The sequence below is a fragment of the Mesoplodon bidens genome (genome assembly GCF_964165515.1).
Source record: "Mesoplodon bidens genome assembly, chromosome: 15".
Classification (NCBI taxonomy): domain Eukaryota; kingdom Metazoa; phylum Chordata; class Mammalia; order Artiodactyla; family Ziphiidae; genus Mesoplodon; species Mesoplodon bidens.
The window spans coordinates 14,910,343-14,929,597 of record NC_138171.1 but is presented as its reverse complement, the minus strand read 5'-3'; the positions used below and the strand labels follow the sequence as shown (position 1 = coordinate 14,929,597).

The 19,255-nt window shown below is 52.8% G+C and overlaps 1 protein-coding gene across 1 annotated transcript in view; it reads right to left on the bottom strand.

The window, feature by feature from the left end:
* Nucleotides 1-1,117: 1,117 nt before the first annotated feature.
* CDH22 (cadherin 22) overlaps nt 1,118-19,255 on the bottom strand; it is a 71,810-nt gene continuing 53,672 nt past the window's right edge. Inside the window, exons 8-11 of the mRNA XM_081256218.1 lie at nt 11,123-11,244; nt 10,903-11,020; nt 4,978-5,229; nt 1,118-1,836 (exon numbers count right to left, since the gene is read on the bottom strand). Coding sequence (XP_081112344.1) covers nt 1,280-1,836; nt 4,978-5,229; nt 10,903-11,020; nt 11,123-11,244 — 1,049 coding nt within the window. The 3' untranslated portion in view covers nt 1,118-1,279. The remainder of the gene's footprint in view (nt 1,837-4,977; nt 5,230-10,902; nt 11,021-11,122; nt 11,245-19,255) is intronic.

Below are 19,255 nucleotides of genomic sequence, written 5' to 3'. Positions count from 1 at the left end.
AGGGGCTATCATTAGCCCCATTTTACAGATGAGGAAACTGAGGCTTCAGCAGTTGAGAACCTTGATGAAGGATGCTCACCTAGCAGGAGCTGGAATTCACAGCCAATCAATGTAGAATGAATTAATCACTTGGGTGTGGGGTAGGAGGACAAACGACCTATATCTTATAATCAAATGGTTTCAGAGCCGGAGGCTCTTAGAGGTGACTTAGCCCTGGGGTTCTTAACTTGGGTCCATGGATGGGGAAACTGCTGCGTTCCCAGAACAAACAGATAAGGTCCCCACCACACTCAGTGGCTTCTGACCCTTCCATCTCCCATCAACCCTCTCACTTCATCCAAGTCCTGGAGCTGCCCACCTTGTCCTCTCTTGGTATGCAGGTGTCCTATTCCAGTGTCGCCTGAGACACTGGAAGGCTCTTCAATTTCTGGGAACGTCCCTATCCCCGACTCAGAGCAGGAGCAACACTTCCTTGGAGATGTTGGGAAAAGGGGGAGAGAACCCAGATCTGGGAGGCAGACACGCTGGGCTTCTAATAACAACAAAGATAATAACAGTATCAAAGGCTAACATTTACTGAACACCTACTATGTGCCAGGCACTGTCCTAACCACTTGACACATATGAAGCCTTTTTATCCTCAAGACTCTTCGAGGTAGGTTCTGCTATTTGCCTCGTTTGACACAGGAGGAAACTGAGGCCCAGAGAAGAGAGGTAACTTGCCCAAGGCCAGGTAGCCGGTAAGTGCTGTGGCTCCACGGTACACTGGCAAGGTGTCCTTGGACAGGTCCCAGCCACTTCTCTGGGTGGCTTTCTCCAACTGTTACCTGCAGGGCCCCACCTCGAGGTTTGTGTGATGACTAAGATGGTCTTTGTACAGGCCCAGCACACAGTAGGCGCTTAGTAAATGAACAGCCCTTCTTTCTTCTTAACTCTGATGGGGTATTCCGGGGGGAGCACTTCTGCAGCATCCTCCCCCCAGCTTCTCCCCTAAGCCAGGAGGGATCCACACCACCCTCTCGCCCTGTCTAACCCCAGAGCCACGCAGTGCCCGTTCTCGCTGCAGTTTTAATGATGTTGGTCATAATTCCCGCACTTCTGGGCAAAAGCTGCTCAACCCACCCCCGCCCCCCAGGGGAGGGATGCCGTCGGGGAGTCCGCTGCCCGAACAAGGTCCCCCTCCCGTCCGGCCGCCCTGGGAGGGTTGGGGGAAGGGGGTGAGCAGGGGACGTGCTTTGTCCTGGGGTCCAGCTGGGTCCTGGGCTGCAGGGAGGGCGGGCTAGGAGGCCGGGGCCTCGCCTTCTGGGCGGTGGCCGGCGTAGAGGGCGGCCAGGGGCCGGAAGCGGGGACCCCAGCTGCTGAGATAGGCAAAGTCCTGCTCGGAGCCCGATGAGCCGCTGTGCAGCGAGCTGAGCGAGGCGGCGGGCGAGTCCGCGCCCTCGAAGGCGTAGGTCTGGAAGGCGTCGTAGGGCGGCACCGACAGGTCCCCGTCCGCCAGCGCCACCTTGCGGCTGATGAAGTCCCTGAACACCGAGAAGTCCGGCTCGGGGCTCGGCGGCCCCTGCGGCAGCGAGTGGCGCTCCGAAGGCAGGCAGGCCTGCGGGGGGCTCCCCGCGCCCCCGCCCGGGCCCACTCCGCCGCTGCCGTCGCCGCCGCCCTTGAGCTCGCCGAAGTCGTAGAGGCTTCGCAGCGCCGACATGTCGTAGGCTTCGGTGTCCTGCTCGCCGCCCCCCTCGTCGTTGTATTTGATGACGTTGTCCCGCATGTCCTCGTCCTCGTCCGAGCTCAGGTGGCTCTTGTGGTGGCGCCTGAGGGTGAGGATCAGCAACACCAGCACTGCGCAGGAGATAGAAGGGGGCGCGTGAGGGCAGAGCCCCACCCAGGGCAGTCGGGGACCACCCTTCCCCTCCTCCCCAGCAGAGCTGGCTCAGCCTAAATGCTCATGCAAATTTCCTAGATTTCTGTGCAACAATACCTTTCTCACAGTCAGACCGTAGCTGGCTATCTGGATAGGTAGTGAGCTGCCCATCTTGGGAGGTGTGCAAATCAAGCCTATGCCACCACTGGGGGTGGGGTGGGGACAGAGAGCAGTGTTAAGAGGGTTCATGGGTGTTGAGGGCTGGACCCAAACTCTGAGGTCTCCATCCTTAACTCTATGAAAAGATACATGCCCCTGAGGTCTCTGGGTGCTGGGGTGGGGGGTGGGCGATGGGAATGGGGCAGCTGAGGTCTGGGGGGAGTGAAATGTCCTTGACCCTGACCTCTCTTTCACCCTTGCCCTCCTCTGTCCACTCCAGAAGCCCTGATCACCCTATTCGCCCTTTGGGTCTGTGGTCCAGATATCTCCTGCAGGAGCCCTTCCCTGAGAGCTCAAGGCCTGGTTCAGGATATCACCTCCAAGCTCCCCTGATGAGGGGTTCCTCTCTATCACCCTGGTTCGGACCCTGGACCAGCATCAGCATCTCCTGGGAACTTGTTAGAAATGCAAATTCTCAGGTCCTGTCCTAGATCTACTGGGTGGGGCCCAGCAGTCTGTTTCAATAAGGCCTGCAGGTAATGCCCAGGCAGCTCAGGTTTGAAAGTCACTGCTCATTCATAGCACAGACCCTGCCATGTTAACATGTCAGTCTCACCCCACCTCAAAATACACACTGTGGGCTTCCCTGGTGGCGCAGTGGTTGAGAGTCCACCTGCCGATGCAGGGGACACGGGTTTGTGCCCCGGTCCAGGAAGATCCCACATGCAGCGGAGCGGCTGGGCCCGTGAGCCATGGCTGCTGGGCCTGCGCGTCCGGAGCCTGTGCTCCGCAACGGGAGAGGTCACAACAGTGAGAGGCCCGCGTACCGCAAAAAAAAAAATACACACTGTGAACTGCCCTCCAGGACCTGGGGAACGTTCCCCTAGAGTGGTGCCTGGCATGCAGTAAGCAAGAGAACCATGCTTGTTGAATGAAAGACTGAATGAAGAATTGGATGGAGACCTGGGTGATGCAAGGATGAGCAGATTTTTTTGGTTTTCTTCACTTGCCTTCTAGGACTCTGCAACTCTTCCTCCTCCCACCTCACTGATAACTCCTTCTCGACCTTATAAGCAAGCTTCTCTTCTCCTCTCCTCTCTGACTTCTTAACATCAGATGTCCCAGGACTCAGTCCTTGGTCTTTTTTCCACACCCCCTCTCTTGTTGCTTTCCTTGTCTCGTGGCTTTAAATTCCATTTAGAGGCTGCCGACTCCCATATTGCAGCCTCCAGCCTGGACTTCTCCCCTGAAGTCTAGATTGTACATCCAGTTTCCTCTCCAGCAAGTCCTCGGGGTTGACCAGGAGAATCGCAAACTTAATGTGTCCAAATTTGAAAGAATAATCTTTCCCCCTTTCCACCCTCAGTCTCCCAGTCTCAGCAATGGCAACCCCAACTTTCCAGTTACTCAGGGCTTTTTGTCTCTTTCATTCACTGATGAATCCCAGTGCCTAGAATAATTTAGCACATGGGTGGGGGTACTCACTGGATGGATAAATTAGGAACCGATGAGCAAATGAGAGAATTAAATGGATAGGTGGGTGGATGGATGGACAGACATGCGTTAGGTATCCTATCAGGCACTGGATTCTTCTTGCAGCTCCAAACAGCTCAGGCCAGGCCAGTGGCCAGGACCAGCTGTGAGGGCCATGGGGCAGGGTGCTGGCTCACGACCTAACAAGGTGGATCATGACAGGGAAGGAGGTGGGATCTAGGGACAGGTTGGGAGGGAGGAAAGGTGTCAGGAGAGAAGTGGGAAAGATGGATGGACAGCTTCTGAAGCTGGAGGCCAGGAGCTGCGGAGGGGGATGCCCGTGAGAGCAGATGGTGGGGAGCGCGGGCGGCAGGAGACAGATGTGCCAGGCCTGATCAGTGATTCCGCCCGTCACCTTTAGAGCACTGATGTGCACTTTCTTCGTTTGTGGGCAATTAGGCAGAAATTTGTTTGCACTGCCTTGGAAAATGAAACCGCTGTAAAGTGCATCCTCTGGAAAAAGGGTTTCTGAGCCATGGGCTGGGGAGCGGAGAGGAGGGGCTGCCTCCCAGCTAGGAGGGGCCTGCCCAGGACCTCTGCAGGTCCCAGGGGTGGGTGGTGAGGCATGGGAGGCAGCTGAATCTCCCAGGGAACTGAGCAAACCTGGGATCTGCCATCTGGCCCTTCCTTGAGTTCCTCCAGCTCTGGCTGTTCCGTGAAGTCCAGTAGTCAGGACTGAGGTGAGGCCTCTCTGCTTTAACAGGGAGAGGTGGCATTGTGGCCACCTGAATCCAGTTTAGCTCCTGAAAACTGCCCTCTTTCCTGGGGACACTCTGGGGGCGTTCAACTGGCTGCTGGTGGAACTGATACCCGAGTAGATTTTGCCCCCTCCCCAAGTGTCTTAAGATTTTACTCCAGCTGCCCCAAAGTTTTGCCCCCGGTTTAGATTCCTAGCAGGTAGGGTAGTTAAAGGAGCAGGGAACACAGGGTGAAAAGACCTGATTTCAAGTCAGAAGATTAACTGGGTCCCCTTTTGCAAGCCACTTAACGACTCTGAGCCTCAGTTTTGTCATCTCAAAAATGGGGATGATACATCTGGCTGAGGGGTTGTGAGGTTCACAAGAGCCCTTTTTTTTTTTACTGAAAGTACTACATAAAGACTAACATAGGACAATAGACATGAGAGAATTTTAAAAAATAGGCTTGGTTTTTAAAAATTAGGGAGCCTTTGGGCCATGTAGAGGGTTGGCCAGCATGAACTTAGTCTCAGCTGGGGGCTGACACCTTCTGGAGTTGGTGGTAGGGCTGCTCTGTACTTAGGAGACTTCTCATAGGAGCTGCAGGTTAGAACCTGGACATCAATCAAGCCAGCCCTTCCTAGGATGGGGAGGGAAAGTGAGACCCCCATGGGGGCATCTCAGGAAGGAAATCCAGGGCCCAAGGATGGGGGCCAGTCGGGCAGGGGGGTTGGCTCTTGGTGGACTTACCGACCAGGATGAGGACACAGACCAAGAGGGCGATGAGGGCTCCGGGGCTGAGGGAAGTGGCCACGACAAAGGCCGTGGTGTTGCAGGACTGGATGGCGCCGGAGCTGTCGCAGCCACAGATGCGGATGGTGAGCGTCCCCGTGCTGCTCAGCGTGGGCGGCCCACTGTCCACCACCAGGATGGGCAGGAAGAACACGTCCTGCTCCTGCCGGTTGAAGCCCACGTGCTGCGTGTGCACCGCGGCTGTATTGTCTGCTTCGAAGAAACGGAGTGGTGTGTGATTTGGGTTCGGCCTCCCCCGTCCCAGCCACCTCCCAATTCCACCTCGGGATTTGCCTCACTTTGCCCCCAGCTACTGTCTCCCAGCTGACCCATGGGTCTATTCCCTGATCTCCTAAAATTCTGTTACCGGCTCTCCCCCAATTCTGCCCCCAGCTGCCTGAAGGTCCTGTCCCCAGCCATAGAGCCCTCAATTCTGTCCGTAGCTGTCCTAAGCTTCTATTCCCAGCTGTCTCAAAATTCTGTTTTCAGCTATTCCAAGATTTTGTCCCCGGTGGTGCCAAGGTCCTGTCCCTGGCTATATCAAAATTTTGTGTTTTTTTGCCTTTTGTCTCAACAGCCTTTTTTTCTTTCAGATTCAACCCCAGCTGTCCAATGCATCCTGATCCTGGGGTCCTGTGGTCCTTGGGTTGTGGCTTCCTGGGCACCGACAAGTTCTGGGTCATCAGAGAAGACTGGGAACACGGGCTGGCACCTGCCTTTGGCTGAGGCGTCTTTCTGTCAGGAGTCTCTTTAAGAGCTGAGCCTGGAGGGCCGGGGGCATGCCCCTTGGGGCCTGATGAGGACGCCCCGGGGTACCAAGGTCACCTCACCGGTCTCTTTCCTTTTGATGCATAATGGCCAGAGGGGACAGTGAACTCACATGAGTCATACTCATCGCACTGCTTCGGCCTCGTGCTGGGAGTGCCAGTCAGGACTCGGGGGGTGGGTGTAGAGCACGGGCTGAGGTGTAGGCGAGCCCACTCCCCCCGCCCTCGTGACTCCTCCACAGCTCTCCTGCATGGGCCAGGCCATCACTGACCCTCTGTCATTCTGGTGGCTGCCAATGTGGTAGTCGAGAAGTACTCAGAGCCCAGCTGCCTGCTGCTCCCATCCTGGACAGCGAGCTCCACAAAAGGGGTCCTGCTTCCTGCTGGGGGCCCAGGCCTCCCTCCTGAGTCCTTCTCTCTGCCCTCGCAGGCTTCAGGCCGGTCTCCCTGACCTCAGACTTTGACAGCCCGGACCCCTTCCCCAGCTTTGCAGTCCCAGTTAACTCAGCCTCTTCCCCGCAGCCCCCAATTCAGTGCGCCTGCCTGGCCTTCCCCATCATGAACACAATGCAGGAAAAAGAGCCCTTGGAAGGGCCGACTTGTGACCTTGGGCACACCTGTGAAGTGGACTGGAGGTCCAGCTGAAACAAGACTGGTCATGCGTTAAAGCTCATGTGATGGGCACATATGAGTTCATTGTGTTATTTTATCTACTTTTATACATCTTTGAAAATTTCCGTTCAGATGTTAATAACTAATGCTGAGTTGGTCATTTACTAGCTTGGGAAACTCATTTAGCTTCCCTGGATCTCAGTTTCCTCATCCGAAACGGAGGAAAATAGCATCACGTAGGTGTGAGGACTAAACAATGTAATTAGCACATAACCCTTAGAACAGTTCCTAACACGTAGAAATGCTCCATGAATGCTGGTTGTTAATTTTTTCATGCCCCACCCCCACGTGCTACACCCCACGCCCCCTCTCTGTCTAGGCTGCCCTGCCTTTATTCACTAAGTTCCTGCTAGCTGGAACACCCTCTCCACTTTCTTGCCTGGCAAATTCCTCATCCGTCATGCTCCAGCTAAATGTCACCTCTTTTCTGTGGCCTCCTTTCTACGCTTCCCTGGGAAGGAAGGATTTATGGCTTCCCCCTCCCTGCTCTGACTGTGCAGGCGCCACGCACACTTCTGTTACAGCACTTGTCATGCTGTGTTAAGGTAGCGTGTGCCTGTCTCTTCCCTGGCACTGAGCCAGCCTTGAAGAATGATGCTTGAATGAACCACATCTTTTAGGGTAACTGGTGGTCCTGGGTCAGCTCCTCCAGCTCTGGCTTGAACTCTAGCCCTCCTGCCAAAGGGTGAGTCAACCCCAGCTGTGACAACATCCTCCTTCCCCTGGGAAAGAAAGGCTCAAGAGCAAGATGAGGAAAAGAAGGAATGGTGTGGGACTCCTTTGCATTGGCTGCATACTTCTTATGTATCAAGGACTGGGTAGATACTTTAAATACATAGAAATGTTTAATCCTCACAACCACCAAGAGTTGTAATGTTATTCCCATTTTATATAGGTGGAAGTTGAGGCTCAGAGAGAAGGGACTTGTCTGAATTTATCCTGTGAATTGGTGGCATAGCTACCTTTTCCAACCATCCATCGAATCATCCATCCATCCAAGAAATCCTTATTGAGTAACTACTCTGTGCTTGGCACCATGCTAGTCATGGGGGGGTGGGGACCAATGGGGAGCTAAATCAACCATAGTCCTGGATCTGGCCTTATATTCTGATGCGAGAGACAAAGGTTAATCAAATAAACTCACAATTTAGTCTACAGTTGCAAACGATGGTGAATGCTAAGAAGGAATATTATAGGAAGAGCATCTAACAGAGGATCTGACCAGTCTGGGAGATCAGGGAGAACTTTGTGGAAGAAATGATATTATTGTGAGCCCTGAACAATGAATTCTAGGAGAGGGAATAGTCCATGCAAAGGTCCTGAGGTTAGAAGAGGCATAGGAACTCAGGGAACTGAGAGCGGTCCTTTGCGGCTGGAGGGATGAGGGTGATGACTAGAGTGAGTCAAGAAGAGGCTGGAGGGGGAGGCAGGGGCTCATAATAGAAAGTCTTAGAGGCCGTGGTAAGGAATTGGGTTATTTTCTTAAAGGCAATAGGAGGCCATCGATTGATGGGCAAAGAAGCGACCTAGTGACATATCATCCATCTATTCAATAGCAAATACTAATTAAATGAACAAGACAGACATGGTCCTTGCCTTTGCTAAGCCTACCTTCTAAGCAAGGGAGCCTCTAATCTAAAATACAACAGTGGATGTGGAAGACCAGTTAGGAAGCTATTGTGTGTTCTAGATGTGAAATAATAGTGGTAGTGGAGGCACAGAGAAGTGGACAGATTTGAAAAATGAGTGGCTGGCTCTGACTCAGCCTCTAATTCCCAAGCAAGAACAGAGGAGAGGAGAGGAGAGGACATGTTTGTTTCTCAGGGTTGCTCTCTTTGGTCATGGAACCATATGTTTGGAGAGCTCTGGTCCCTGCTACTCTTTCACCCCATAAGAGGAAATCCCTGAGCATCATCCCTTTACCTCTCAGCTGCCCTCCTGGGCAGCAGCTGGCTTCATCTGGGGAAGCCAGTGGCCACCCCAGGCCCCTACCCCACACTTCTAGGCAGGATCTGCACCCAGCACTGCATTCATCCATCTGGCCTGACATACATCAGTGTCAATCCTGGCTGCAAAAGCAATATTTATAAATCACGTTTCCAAACTGGCTACAAATTTGTACAAAGAAACAGATGGGTTGAGGTAGCCGTTTGTCAACTGGGATATTTATATGGTGAGGAGGAGGGGGCTTGGCACACCGTGGGAAGGGGCCGGGGGACTGGAGGAGGAGCCCTTTCCTGGCTGTGCCGGCCTCAGCACGCTGCTGCCAGCCTTGCTCCCAGGGCTCGTACGCAGGTGGTCACACTGCATGGGAGCCCTGGTGGCCAACCCAGCCCCCAGCCCCCACCCCCCCGTCAAAGAGAGGCAGTTCGGGCAGAACCTCAGGCCCCTTGGGTTGGAAAGATTGTGAACCTGGTGAGGTCAATCCAGGGCTATTTGTGTCTCCTGCGCTCAGCTCGGGGTACCACTGCCATAATGAGCAATCATGGCAGCGCTAGTCGTTAAAGTTGTTAAAATATTGAACTACTTCCAAAAAGGTTTAAATAGCCATGAGTCTGGGTCCCCCAAGTCCTTCCCTGCTGCCTCAGCCTCTCCCTCAAGCACACCCCCAACTTTAACACGATCAAGTCACTAAGGGGTTAAAGCCTGGCTCAGCAGAGGCTCCATGGTCCTACTCCAGATTACTTATGATCAGGGTCCTTTCTGATTGATTACCTGAGCTGCACTGGTTGTTAAATATTTTTTATATTACTCCTGGAAATACAGATGGGTCTGGCTTCAGAAGCCACTGAGGGAAGGGGTGTCAAGGTCTTGGGGGTGATACCAGACCTGGAACAGGATCAGAAGGAACCCACATGATCTGGCCCCTAGTAGTACCTCTCTGACTACATCTCCTCCAGTCCTGTCACTCACTCACCCCAACGATGCAGGTCTTGAACATCCCAAGCCTGTTCCCACCTCAGGGTCTTTGCACTTGCTGTTTCTTGCACTTGGATCATTCCTTGTCCAGTTATCTGCATGGCTCACCCCCTCACTTCCTTTAGATCCCTACTCACTATTGATTCCTTCAGAGAGGCCTTCCTAGATCACCTTATTTAAAATAGCTTCTACTCTTGCCTTGCTTTATTTCCTCCTGTTTTGTCTAACACATGTTTTTGTTTTTATGTTTTTCTCTGGCCACGCCGCGTGGCTTGCGGGATCTTAGTTCCCCGATCAGGGATCAAACCCGTGCCCCCTGCAGTGGAAGCTTGGAGTCCTAACCACTGGACTACCAGGGAATTCCCTAACATATTTTTGAATACCTACTATGTGCCAGGCACCCAGGGTCCAGCACTGAATAGAACGAAGTCCAGACCCGTGAAGATTGCATTATTCCTCCCTGCCAGCCACTTATCAACCCCATCATAATATTCATTTGTTTAATTTCTGTTTCCCCTCTCTAGAATATAAACTCCACGAAGGCAGGGATTTTGTCTTGCATGCCGCTGCATTTTCAGGACCTAGAACAGTGCCTGACATGTAGGGACTGTATTTCAATAAATGGTCAACAAATAATTGCTGAATGAAGGAAATGCCATGTTCTAGGTACTGACAATATACCTTGGTAACCCACATCTCACTGGGACCACCTAGCTGCCTGGCCGGCATCTTCAGCCCCATTTTACAGATGATGAAACTGAGGCAGGCATTAGGGTTGCATAGAAAGCCTTCAACTGAGCCTGGACTGGGACCCAGGTCCCTCACTCCCAGTCCATTGACCACCCCGTCCCCCAGTCTACTCCTCAAAGGTTCAGACTTCAGCTTCTCACTGAAGGGGAACTTGCAGGGGTGGGTCTCACAATGGGATCAGCTCAGGATGGGAGGGGCAGTTTGCTTTCAAGGTAGCGAGCAGGAAGTACATTGGAACTGAGATAGGTGTGGGTTTGAGTCCCAGCCTCACCACTGACTCCCTATATGACCCTGGGTAGGTTCCTTATCCTCTTAGAGTCTCATCACCTGTAAAATGGGGGGAGGGGTAAGAAAACCACCTCCCGAGGTGACCATGAGGATGCAAAGAGAAATGCGAGTGGGATGAAGCACTTGTTAAACGGAGGGGTGGGAGTGTGTGCGTGTGGCTCATTCCAATCTTCACTTAGATCAGGGGCTCTTTCCACCCTGGATGCTGGGCCACCGCCCCACTCCTCATGTATTCCCTCTCTATATCTTTCTATCTGCCATTCTCTATCCTTGGGCAGCCCTCCTCCACTCAGCCAACCCACCTCCTGCTTGTTCTTCAGGGTCTGGCTAGCAGGCTGGGTAACATCTCCAGCTTGGCTCAGACTTTCTGTGTGATCTTGGACCCACCACTGGCCCTCTGGGCGCCTCTATAATATGGGAAGGGGTTGGGGAGGCTAAGCCCCTCCCTCCATGGATCCTAGGATTTGGTTGTTCTGAGATAACTCACCTTGGATGTTGAGCAGAGAGAAATGAGGGTTGCTGGGAGCTTCAGGCACCAGGCGGAAGTAGAAGCGGTGCCCACTCTGGGGCTCGTCTCTGTCTACCACACTGATGGTCTGGATGAGCTGAAAGGTGAGGAGGGGGCAGGGAGCTGATGTGAGGCCAAGCCCACTCTGGTCCTGGCCAGTCCTGGCAGCGACCCCCAGTCCCCGACCCTTCAGTGCTACCTGGCCTGGCTCGGCATCCTCACACACGGCTGCCTCGTAGGGTGTGGCCAGCTCTGGGGGATTGTCGTTCACGTCCAGGATTCGGATCCTTAGGGATGCCCGGGATAGCTGGGCATGATTGTCTGTAACAAGAGCACAGCCGTAGGGTGGGAGGCATCAGTGTGAGATTTAGACAACCCCCCCCCCATCTACTGCTAGGACAAGAGTAGGCAGTGAGGTCACACTGAGAGATCTGTGGGTTGATCAAGCTCATATTAGGACCAGGACCAAGGATGTTTGGCTAACTGGGTCATCACCACCACCACCATTGCTATCATCATCACCACCATTAGATCACCACTGTAACCATCGCCATTACTGTCACTATTGCCACCACCACCACTGCCATTAGCACTGGTACCACTGGCATCATCACCACAACCTCCATCACCATAATCACCAGTACCACCCCATCACCAACACCACCATCATCTCCACCATTACTACCTTCACCATCACCATCACCATTACTAGTACCACTACCACCATTAACCCATCACCACCATTAGCATTATTATTGCCACCTCTACCAACATAACTATCAGTACCACCATCACCATCCTCACCACTATCACCATCACCAATGCCATCACCACTCCTTTGTTACCATCACCATTAGATTACCAACACCATCACCATTAGAATTATCGCTGCCGCCACCACCACTGCATTGACTAATACCACCTTCCTCATCTCTACCATCATCACAAACACTAAGGCCATCACTCTCACCACCCTTACCACAACCATCACCCCCCTGTGGCCACCATCATCAACATTACCACCACCATCATCACCAATCATTCACTATCCCCACCATCTCCGCCACAACTTCCATTACCAGCCCCACCAATACTACCATGAGCCCCGCCATCATCACCCACATCATTATCACGTCACCACCCCCCACTCCCACCTCCAACAACACTACAATCAACATTGCCATCTCCATTCCATCACTGTGGAGTGCACAGATTTCTCCTGGAGTATCCATATCCATTATTTCAGGTATCCTTGCAGAAATCCTATGGTTTGGTACAATTTCTATCCCCATATTGCATAAGGGAAACTAAAACGTGAAAGTTTAAAGAATTGGTCAGCTGACAACTGAAGTTGTCTCGGCACTTTTAAGACTCGATCATGAGAGGGCAAGACAAGTCCACTGGAGGTGGGTCTTTGCCAAGGTCCTCAGCAAAGCCACAAAGTCCCCACTCCTCCAACTGCAATGTCTTTGAGGTCAAGGCCTCTGTTGTATTAATCCCTGGGTCCCCAGCATTGTGGGATGTGGCATAGAGTTGGTTCTAATAGGTTTGTTGAATGAATGAATGAAGGCTGGAAACATTTAGACCGAAAGAGTCTTGAATTTCAGGCATGGCTCTGTCTCTGACATAGTGCTTGACCTTGGGTAAAACTTTTCCCGCTCTGGTATCAGTTTCCATGCCTGGAGAATGAACAGAGCATAGTGATTAAGAACAAGGACTTGGGAGCCAAGTGGTTCCAATCTCAACTCCGTCACTTAGTAGCCGTGTGATCCATGCCAGGTCACTTGACCTCTCTGTGCCTCCGTTTTCTTACCTACAAAATGGGGCTACTAGTAACCGGTTGGTTAAGAGGACAATTGAGTTAATAGGTGCAAAGCACTTAAAACTGTGTACATAGCACATAAGTGTTACATAAGGATTTGTTAAATCAACAGATATCCTTGAAGGATCCTTTTAGCAATGACATTCAGTGACTCTAGACTGTTGGGATACCTCATCCGAGCCTGTCCTCTCTGAGAAGCACCCTGAATGTTGGCCCTTTATAGCCCCCCACCCAGACCCCTGAGTGCCCATTGGTGCCCTGTCCTTGGCTATCTTAGCCATGAGTTCATTAGTGACATGTTCTACCCGCCAGTGAAATCAAGGACATCCCCTGGGAGAGGAAACGACCCCCTTCCAAGCAGTGACTTGATGGCTGGGTCTCTGACCCTGCTAACAGGGAGCTATTTTGGGGACAGCCTGGAAGCTTTCAGGCAGCCAGGAACCCCATGAGTTTTGGGGGCAAGTTGGGGCTGGTCGGCTGCTTCCTTCTCTGAACTCAGGGCCCCACTGGATGCCGACTGCAGCTGCTCCTGTGTTGATAAAAAGAGAAATGGAGATTGGGAGGCAGGTGCAGCCACCTCCTGGGGGCAGTCAGGGAAAGGAAGCAGGGGGAGGGGGGGAGTCCTTAATTAACTCAGACCCTGACTCCTCTCTGGAGCTCCCCTTAGGCAGGGGCGCCTTATCTTCTCAGCTCACCCAGATCTGCTGCTTCAGCGATTAGAGGGGGCTTTTCTGGGGGCGGGAGATGGGAGTCGTGACTGGGAATGTCGGGTGAGCTGTTATTTTTAAGAGTGTTTTGCCAGAGAACTTAAACAGCCAGCCGGTGGGTGCTTAGGAGGGGAGGAGGGGAGGAGGGGCAGTTGAGGTCCGCTGCCAGGATAAGGCACCTCTTTCCCCACTGAGGCAGAAGGAGGGTAGGGGGTGGCAAGGACCCCCTCCCCTGCAGTGGGTGGGGTGTACAGGGCTGGAGGGAGAAACAGGGTCCTATGGGGCCATGCAGAAGGGGGACCTCAGAGTAGGATAAGATCCTCGGTGGGCAGACACCCTGCTGGAGGGTTGGGTCCACTGCTGGTGAGACCCCCATTATTGCACCATTCCTCTGGGTTCTGCTGGGCCACTCCTACCTCTTTTTTCCCCCAGCTTTTTTGAGATGTAACTGACATATAACACTGTGTAAGTTTAAGGTGTAAAATAAATGTAGATATTGCAATGTTTGTCACAATAAGATTGGTTAGAACATCCTTACCTTACCGTCCTGTTGTCCCATCTCCTCCTCTCAAATGTCATGGGTCACCTCTTGGGAAGGCCCTGAATCCTTTCTGGCATGAGGATTTGGCAGATCTGAGAGGTAGGGCAGCCGAGAGGTGTGCCTCTACGTCGCCAAAGTTGCCACCTACAGAGCTTATCCCAGAGACCCCTGAATTGGGGGCTGGTCTGGACCCCTCAGAGCTTGTGGTCCAGCCCTAAGTCAGCATCCTGTGCTCTTGACATCGTGGCAGTCTTCAGCTTGGCTATTAGAATCACCTGGGAAGCCTTTAAAAGGTTCTAAGCCCAAGGCTTGGTCATTGATTTTTTTTTTTTGCGGTTCGCGGGCCTCTCACTGCTGTGGCCTCTCCCGCTGCGGAGCACAGGTTCCGGACGCGCAGGCTCAGCGGCCATGGCTCACAGGCCCAGCCGCTCCGCGGCATGTGGGATCTTTCCGGACTGGGGCACGAGCCCGCGTCCCCTGCATCGGCAGGCGGACTCTCAACCACTGCGCCACCAGGGAAGCCAATTGATGGTTTTTTTAACAGCTCCAGGTGAATCTAATGTGTATCAATAGCGAGTGGTGCAAACTACTGCCTGGGGGTGACTGGCAGGTGCTGGGGGAGGTCCAACCTGGCATCGCGCCTCTGATTGGCTTCCTCCAAACCCCTCCCGATCACAGTTAGCATCATTTGTAATAATTGATAATAATGCATAATTTTTACCAACTTAAATGTTTCTGGTATAAAATAAGAAATCCATCAATTAATTAACCTTCCTCTTTGTGCAGGACTTTCCAATTTATAACAAACTTTCTTATCTATGACATCATTGGATCCTCAAAACAATCCATAAAGGAGGTCTTGTTAGACCCATTTTTTTAAATTTGATTTTTGGCCATGCTACACAGCTTGCAGGATCTTAGTTCCCCGACCAGGGATCGAACCCGGGCCCCGGCAGTGAAAGCACAGAGTCCTAACCACTGGACTGCCAGGGAATTCCCTAAACCCATTTTGTAGATGGAGAAACTGAGGCCCAGAAAGGGGCAATACTTTGTCTAAAGCCACAGGCAAGTCAGTGGCAGAACTGAGGTTGGGTCCTAGGTCTCCCGACTCTAAGTCCAGTGCGTGGTCTAGATGCAGTGCCAGTGGGCCCTCCTGCTGCCTGAATATTTGTCCATCCAGATGCAGCTACTGCTCGGACCGAGGCCCAGGCTGACCTCACCCAATGCCCAGTGGCAGATGCTGTCTCCGGGGGCTGGATCCCCCATGGGTCCCATGCCCCTCCCTTGGCATTTCAGTTCAGCTGACTGACATGCAAATTAGTTTAATTATTTCTTCTTCTAAAATAAATTATATTTTGCAGTAGCTGCAATATGTTGTGTCAGGCAAAATTACATTCAATATTTTTAAACTAATTGATGCAGCCTTGAGGAAGGCTGATTGACAACCCAGAGCTGAGCAGGCCTGCAGTCTTAACCGATTCCTAAATTAAAATTAAACGTGCTTCAGCCCGGTGCTTCCTCTCTGAGCTGGCTCACCGTTAATCCGGGGAGGTGGCAGGTATAGCCCTTGGGGGCCGAGGAGCAGAGGAGGGTGGGCAATTCCTTGGGTGCCTTGGGAAGAGAGCAGGCTTGGGCGGGAGAGCTGCTGTGCTGTGTAGGCAGGTCCCTTACCTTCTTTGGGCCTCAGCGTCCCTTATGTATAATGGACGGGGGATTGGACCAGGCAATTTGAAACTGAGACTTCTGGGTTTTGCTGACTATTACAGTTTGAGCGTCTCCTTTGTACCAAGAACACAACATTGAACAAGACCAACACGGCCTCTTGGTCTAGCGGCAGGGACAGAAATCACTCTAGACTGTGATAAAAGTAGAGCGAAAAAAGTCCAGGACCGTGAGAGTATGAGGCAGGGGTGCCTACCCTGATGGGGTGCAGGGATATTTGCCCTGGCGTAGGTGACCTTTAGGCTGAGATCCAACTAGAAAGTAATCAGATGAAGGAGATGGGAAGGAAAGTGTGCTCCAGGCAGTAGGAACAGCATGTGCAAAGGTCCTGGGGTGGGAGGGGAGGCTGTAGATAGTAAGATTCTGGATTCCTTCTAAGGAAGATCCCCACCCCCAAGCAGTTCCTAACCTGGTGTCTGGACCAAACTGGACTTGGAGGGCTAGAGGCCAGTAGGAAGTGTAGGGGGGATGGGGCCTGGCCTGGCGACCCTGTTAGGGAACTCCTAGGGATATGCTCCTGCCAGAAGGACACCAGCAAACACATATCGAGCACCTGCCATGGGCCAGGGTCTGTGCTGCCTCATGTCATCCTGTCAACCATCGTGGGAGGTAGGGATTTGAATTATTGCTGTTTTGCTGATGAGGAAACTGGCTCAGAGACGGTAAAGAACTTGCCTGAAGTCTCACAGGGAACCATCAATGGAACCTGGTTCTGGGTCCAAAAGGGGAGTTTTAACCATCGAATGGTACTGCCTTTCTGACCATCTTCAGCTGCCAGAATCCGACTTGCCTCAAGGCCCCAAATGAATGTCTCTGCCTGCTCCAGGAAGCTTTCCTTGGCTGCCCTAGTCCTGGGCAATCAGACTATAAGCCCAAGACCTACATGCCCATAAGGCCCTTGTGATCTTCCTCCCTGGCCTCGTCCCTCACCTGGCTCTCCCCTTCTCTCTGCTCCAGGTTTCCTCCTTTCCCTCCTTCAGATCTTTGCCCAGATGTTTTCCCAGAGAGACCTCCCCTGACGACCTTATTTAAATTTGTTCCTTGTCATCCCACCAGCTACCCACTTCCCTGCTCTACTTTTCTCCACAGCACCTAATCCAACACCTGCTATATTTTTACTCACTTAACTTGCCCATCATCTATCTCCCTCACCAGAAAGTAAGCAGAATTTTGGTCTCTTGTGTTTGCTGCTGTATCCACAGCCCCTCTGTGCATGGCACACAGTAGGTGCTTAATAAAGATTTAGCGAATGAATGGATTTCACTGTCTGTGGCACCCCTGACTATGCTGGGATGCTGTGGAGGTGACAGGGAGAGACTGAGACCTCTGGATGGACTAATTCTGTGAGGGTTTCACGCTCCCGCCCCCCGCCCAGATCCCACCATCTAGGGAGCAGTCAAGCTGTGTGAGCCTCTTCCTGCCTCTCTCTCTGGACCAAGCTTTTCTCATTCGTAAAACAAATGGAGCTGGACTCTGAAGTTCTCCTTGGCTGTCACAGAGAAAGAGAGAAGCCCACAGAGAAAGAGAGAAGGGGGGTCGCAAGAGCAGGAGTGGGAAGGAGATTGAGAAGTGGGGAGAGGGGCGAGGAAGGGGGGCAGAGAGGTGGGGGGCAGCTGGAAGGTACCTCCTTGCCGTGGTGCAAGGGTGGGAAGAGCAGAGTCTGGACCCTCTTCTCCACCGTCCCCTCAGCGCCTCCCTCCTCTCGAGGGAATTAAATTGCATCCAAACACCAGGCTCTGATTAGCGCTGGCCAGCTGGGCAGGAAGATTTATCATCCCAATTACGAGCTGGCCAAGACAAGCAGGCAGGACGGCGAGGGGGGCTGGGTGAGCAGGCGGGAGTGTGCGGGGAGGGGTGTGGGGGGTGTCAGGGCTGCCAGGGCGGTCGCCTTGCACTCCCTGCCCCGTCCCCACTCACCTCCAGTGGGAGCATGAGGTCAGGGTGCCCTTCTCTGTTTCTTTGATTATCTGTTTGGTGTCCACGTGGAGATTGGAGGTTTGACCTTGTTGGGGTGGGGATGTTTGGTCCTCCGTAGGGTGTGGGAGGACTTCTGGGTAAAACAGGGGCCCTGGAATTGGGGGGTGGGAGAAAGTTTTCTTCCCTAGGGCTAGGCTGGTCCTGATACTCTGGGCTGTCTTATGAGACTCCATGGACATCACAAAAATCTTTGTTCCTGGTGGCATCTGTTAGGTACATAGGTGGCACAGGATCCCGGGAGTTACCCAATCCAAGAGGAACCCAGGCCTCATTTACATACCTCTGGTGATGGGGAGCTCACTGCCTTATGAAGCAACCCCTGGTCTGAGAAACCTGCCAGGTCTCTTCCCCAGATGGCACCACAGTCAGCCTCCCTGGCACTTCCTCCTGCCCGTCTCCACCCTGCCCTGTACCCTCAGCACATGTCCAAGCCCGAGTCTTCCTGACAGCCTCCCCTCTGTTGCCTGCTCCAGGCTGCCCCCCTCCCGTCCACCCTCCCCCACCAACCCAAGTGAATGCTGCGGACTGCACATCTGACCATCTTCCTCTTCTGCTCTAAAACCTGCACTGGCTCCCTGTCGTCTCCAGGAGATGTCCGGCTGCTCACAGGACATCCGAGGTCCTTCCTGTGGAGGCCCAGTGAGCTTCTGCACGCTCACCTCACCCCCCCTACTCCAGCCATTCTCTGGCTCCAGCCTCTAGCCACGCCCAGTCTCTCCATTCTCAGAATGGACAGGGGTCTTTCTGCCGGCCTAGCCTCCAGGCCTGAGCATGTGGGGCTCTTTCTGCTGGGAGCTCCCCAATCCCCTTTCCTTAGCCTTTGAGACCCAACTCAGATGCCCCCTCCTCTGGGAAAGTCTCTTGCCTTCTCCTCTAAGGGGCCGAGTCCCTGGCTACACCTCCTGAATGCCCACCTCCCCCTTCCTTGCACTCGGCGTTGCCACTGACAGTTGATGTGACTCTCTCTGTCCACCTGTGAACTCCTGAGGTCAGTGGCCAAGACGTTTTCTCACCAGATCCCAGTGCCCAGAGGAGGTGGGTGACAAGAGGCCCTCAGCAGACACTTTATATAAAGCATTCAGCACAATATCTGGTATACTGTGAGCTTCAAATAAATAGAAGCCACTGTTATTAATAGTTAACAATACAGTTATTATCCTTATAGCTATCCAATACGGTACCATTTAATAGATGATCAAACTAAGTCAAGAAGAGGGGAAATGACTGCCCAAACTCACAGCTGGGAGCCATGCCACTAGAACCAGTTTTTCTCCATCATGTCGCCCTGCCTTCCTAACTGGGTGGGCAAGCCCATTTATCTATCCGTTCAGGAAATGTTTATACACACCTACTAAGTGCCAGGCCTGGTGTGAATGCTACAGATACACATGAGACCCTGCCCTCATGGAAGGTATTGTTTCCTGGGGAAGAGAGATTAACTAAGCACGCACACAAATGCATATATAAATCATAAAGTGTGCTTTGCGGTATGAAGAAAAAAATCAGGGGGCTGTAAAACCGTGACTTGGCCTGGGGTAACCCAGATGGGGAAGCTCTAGCTAA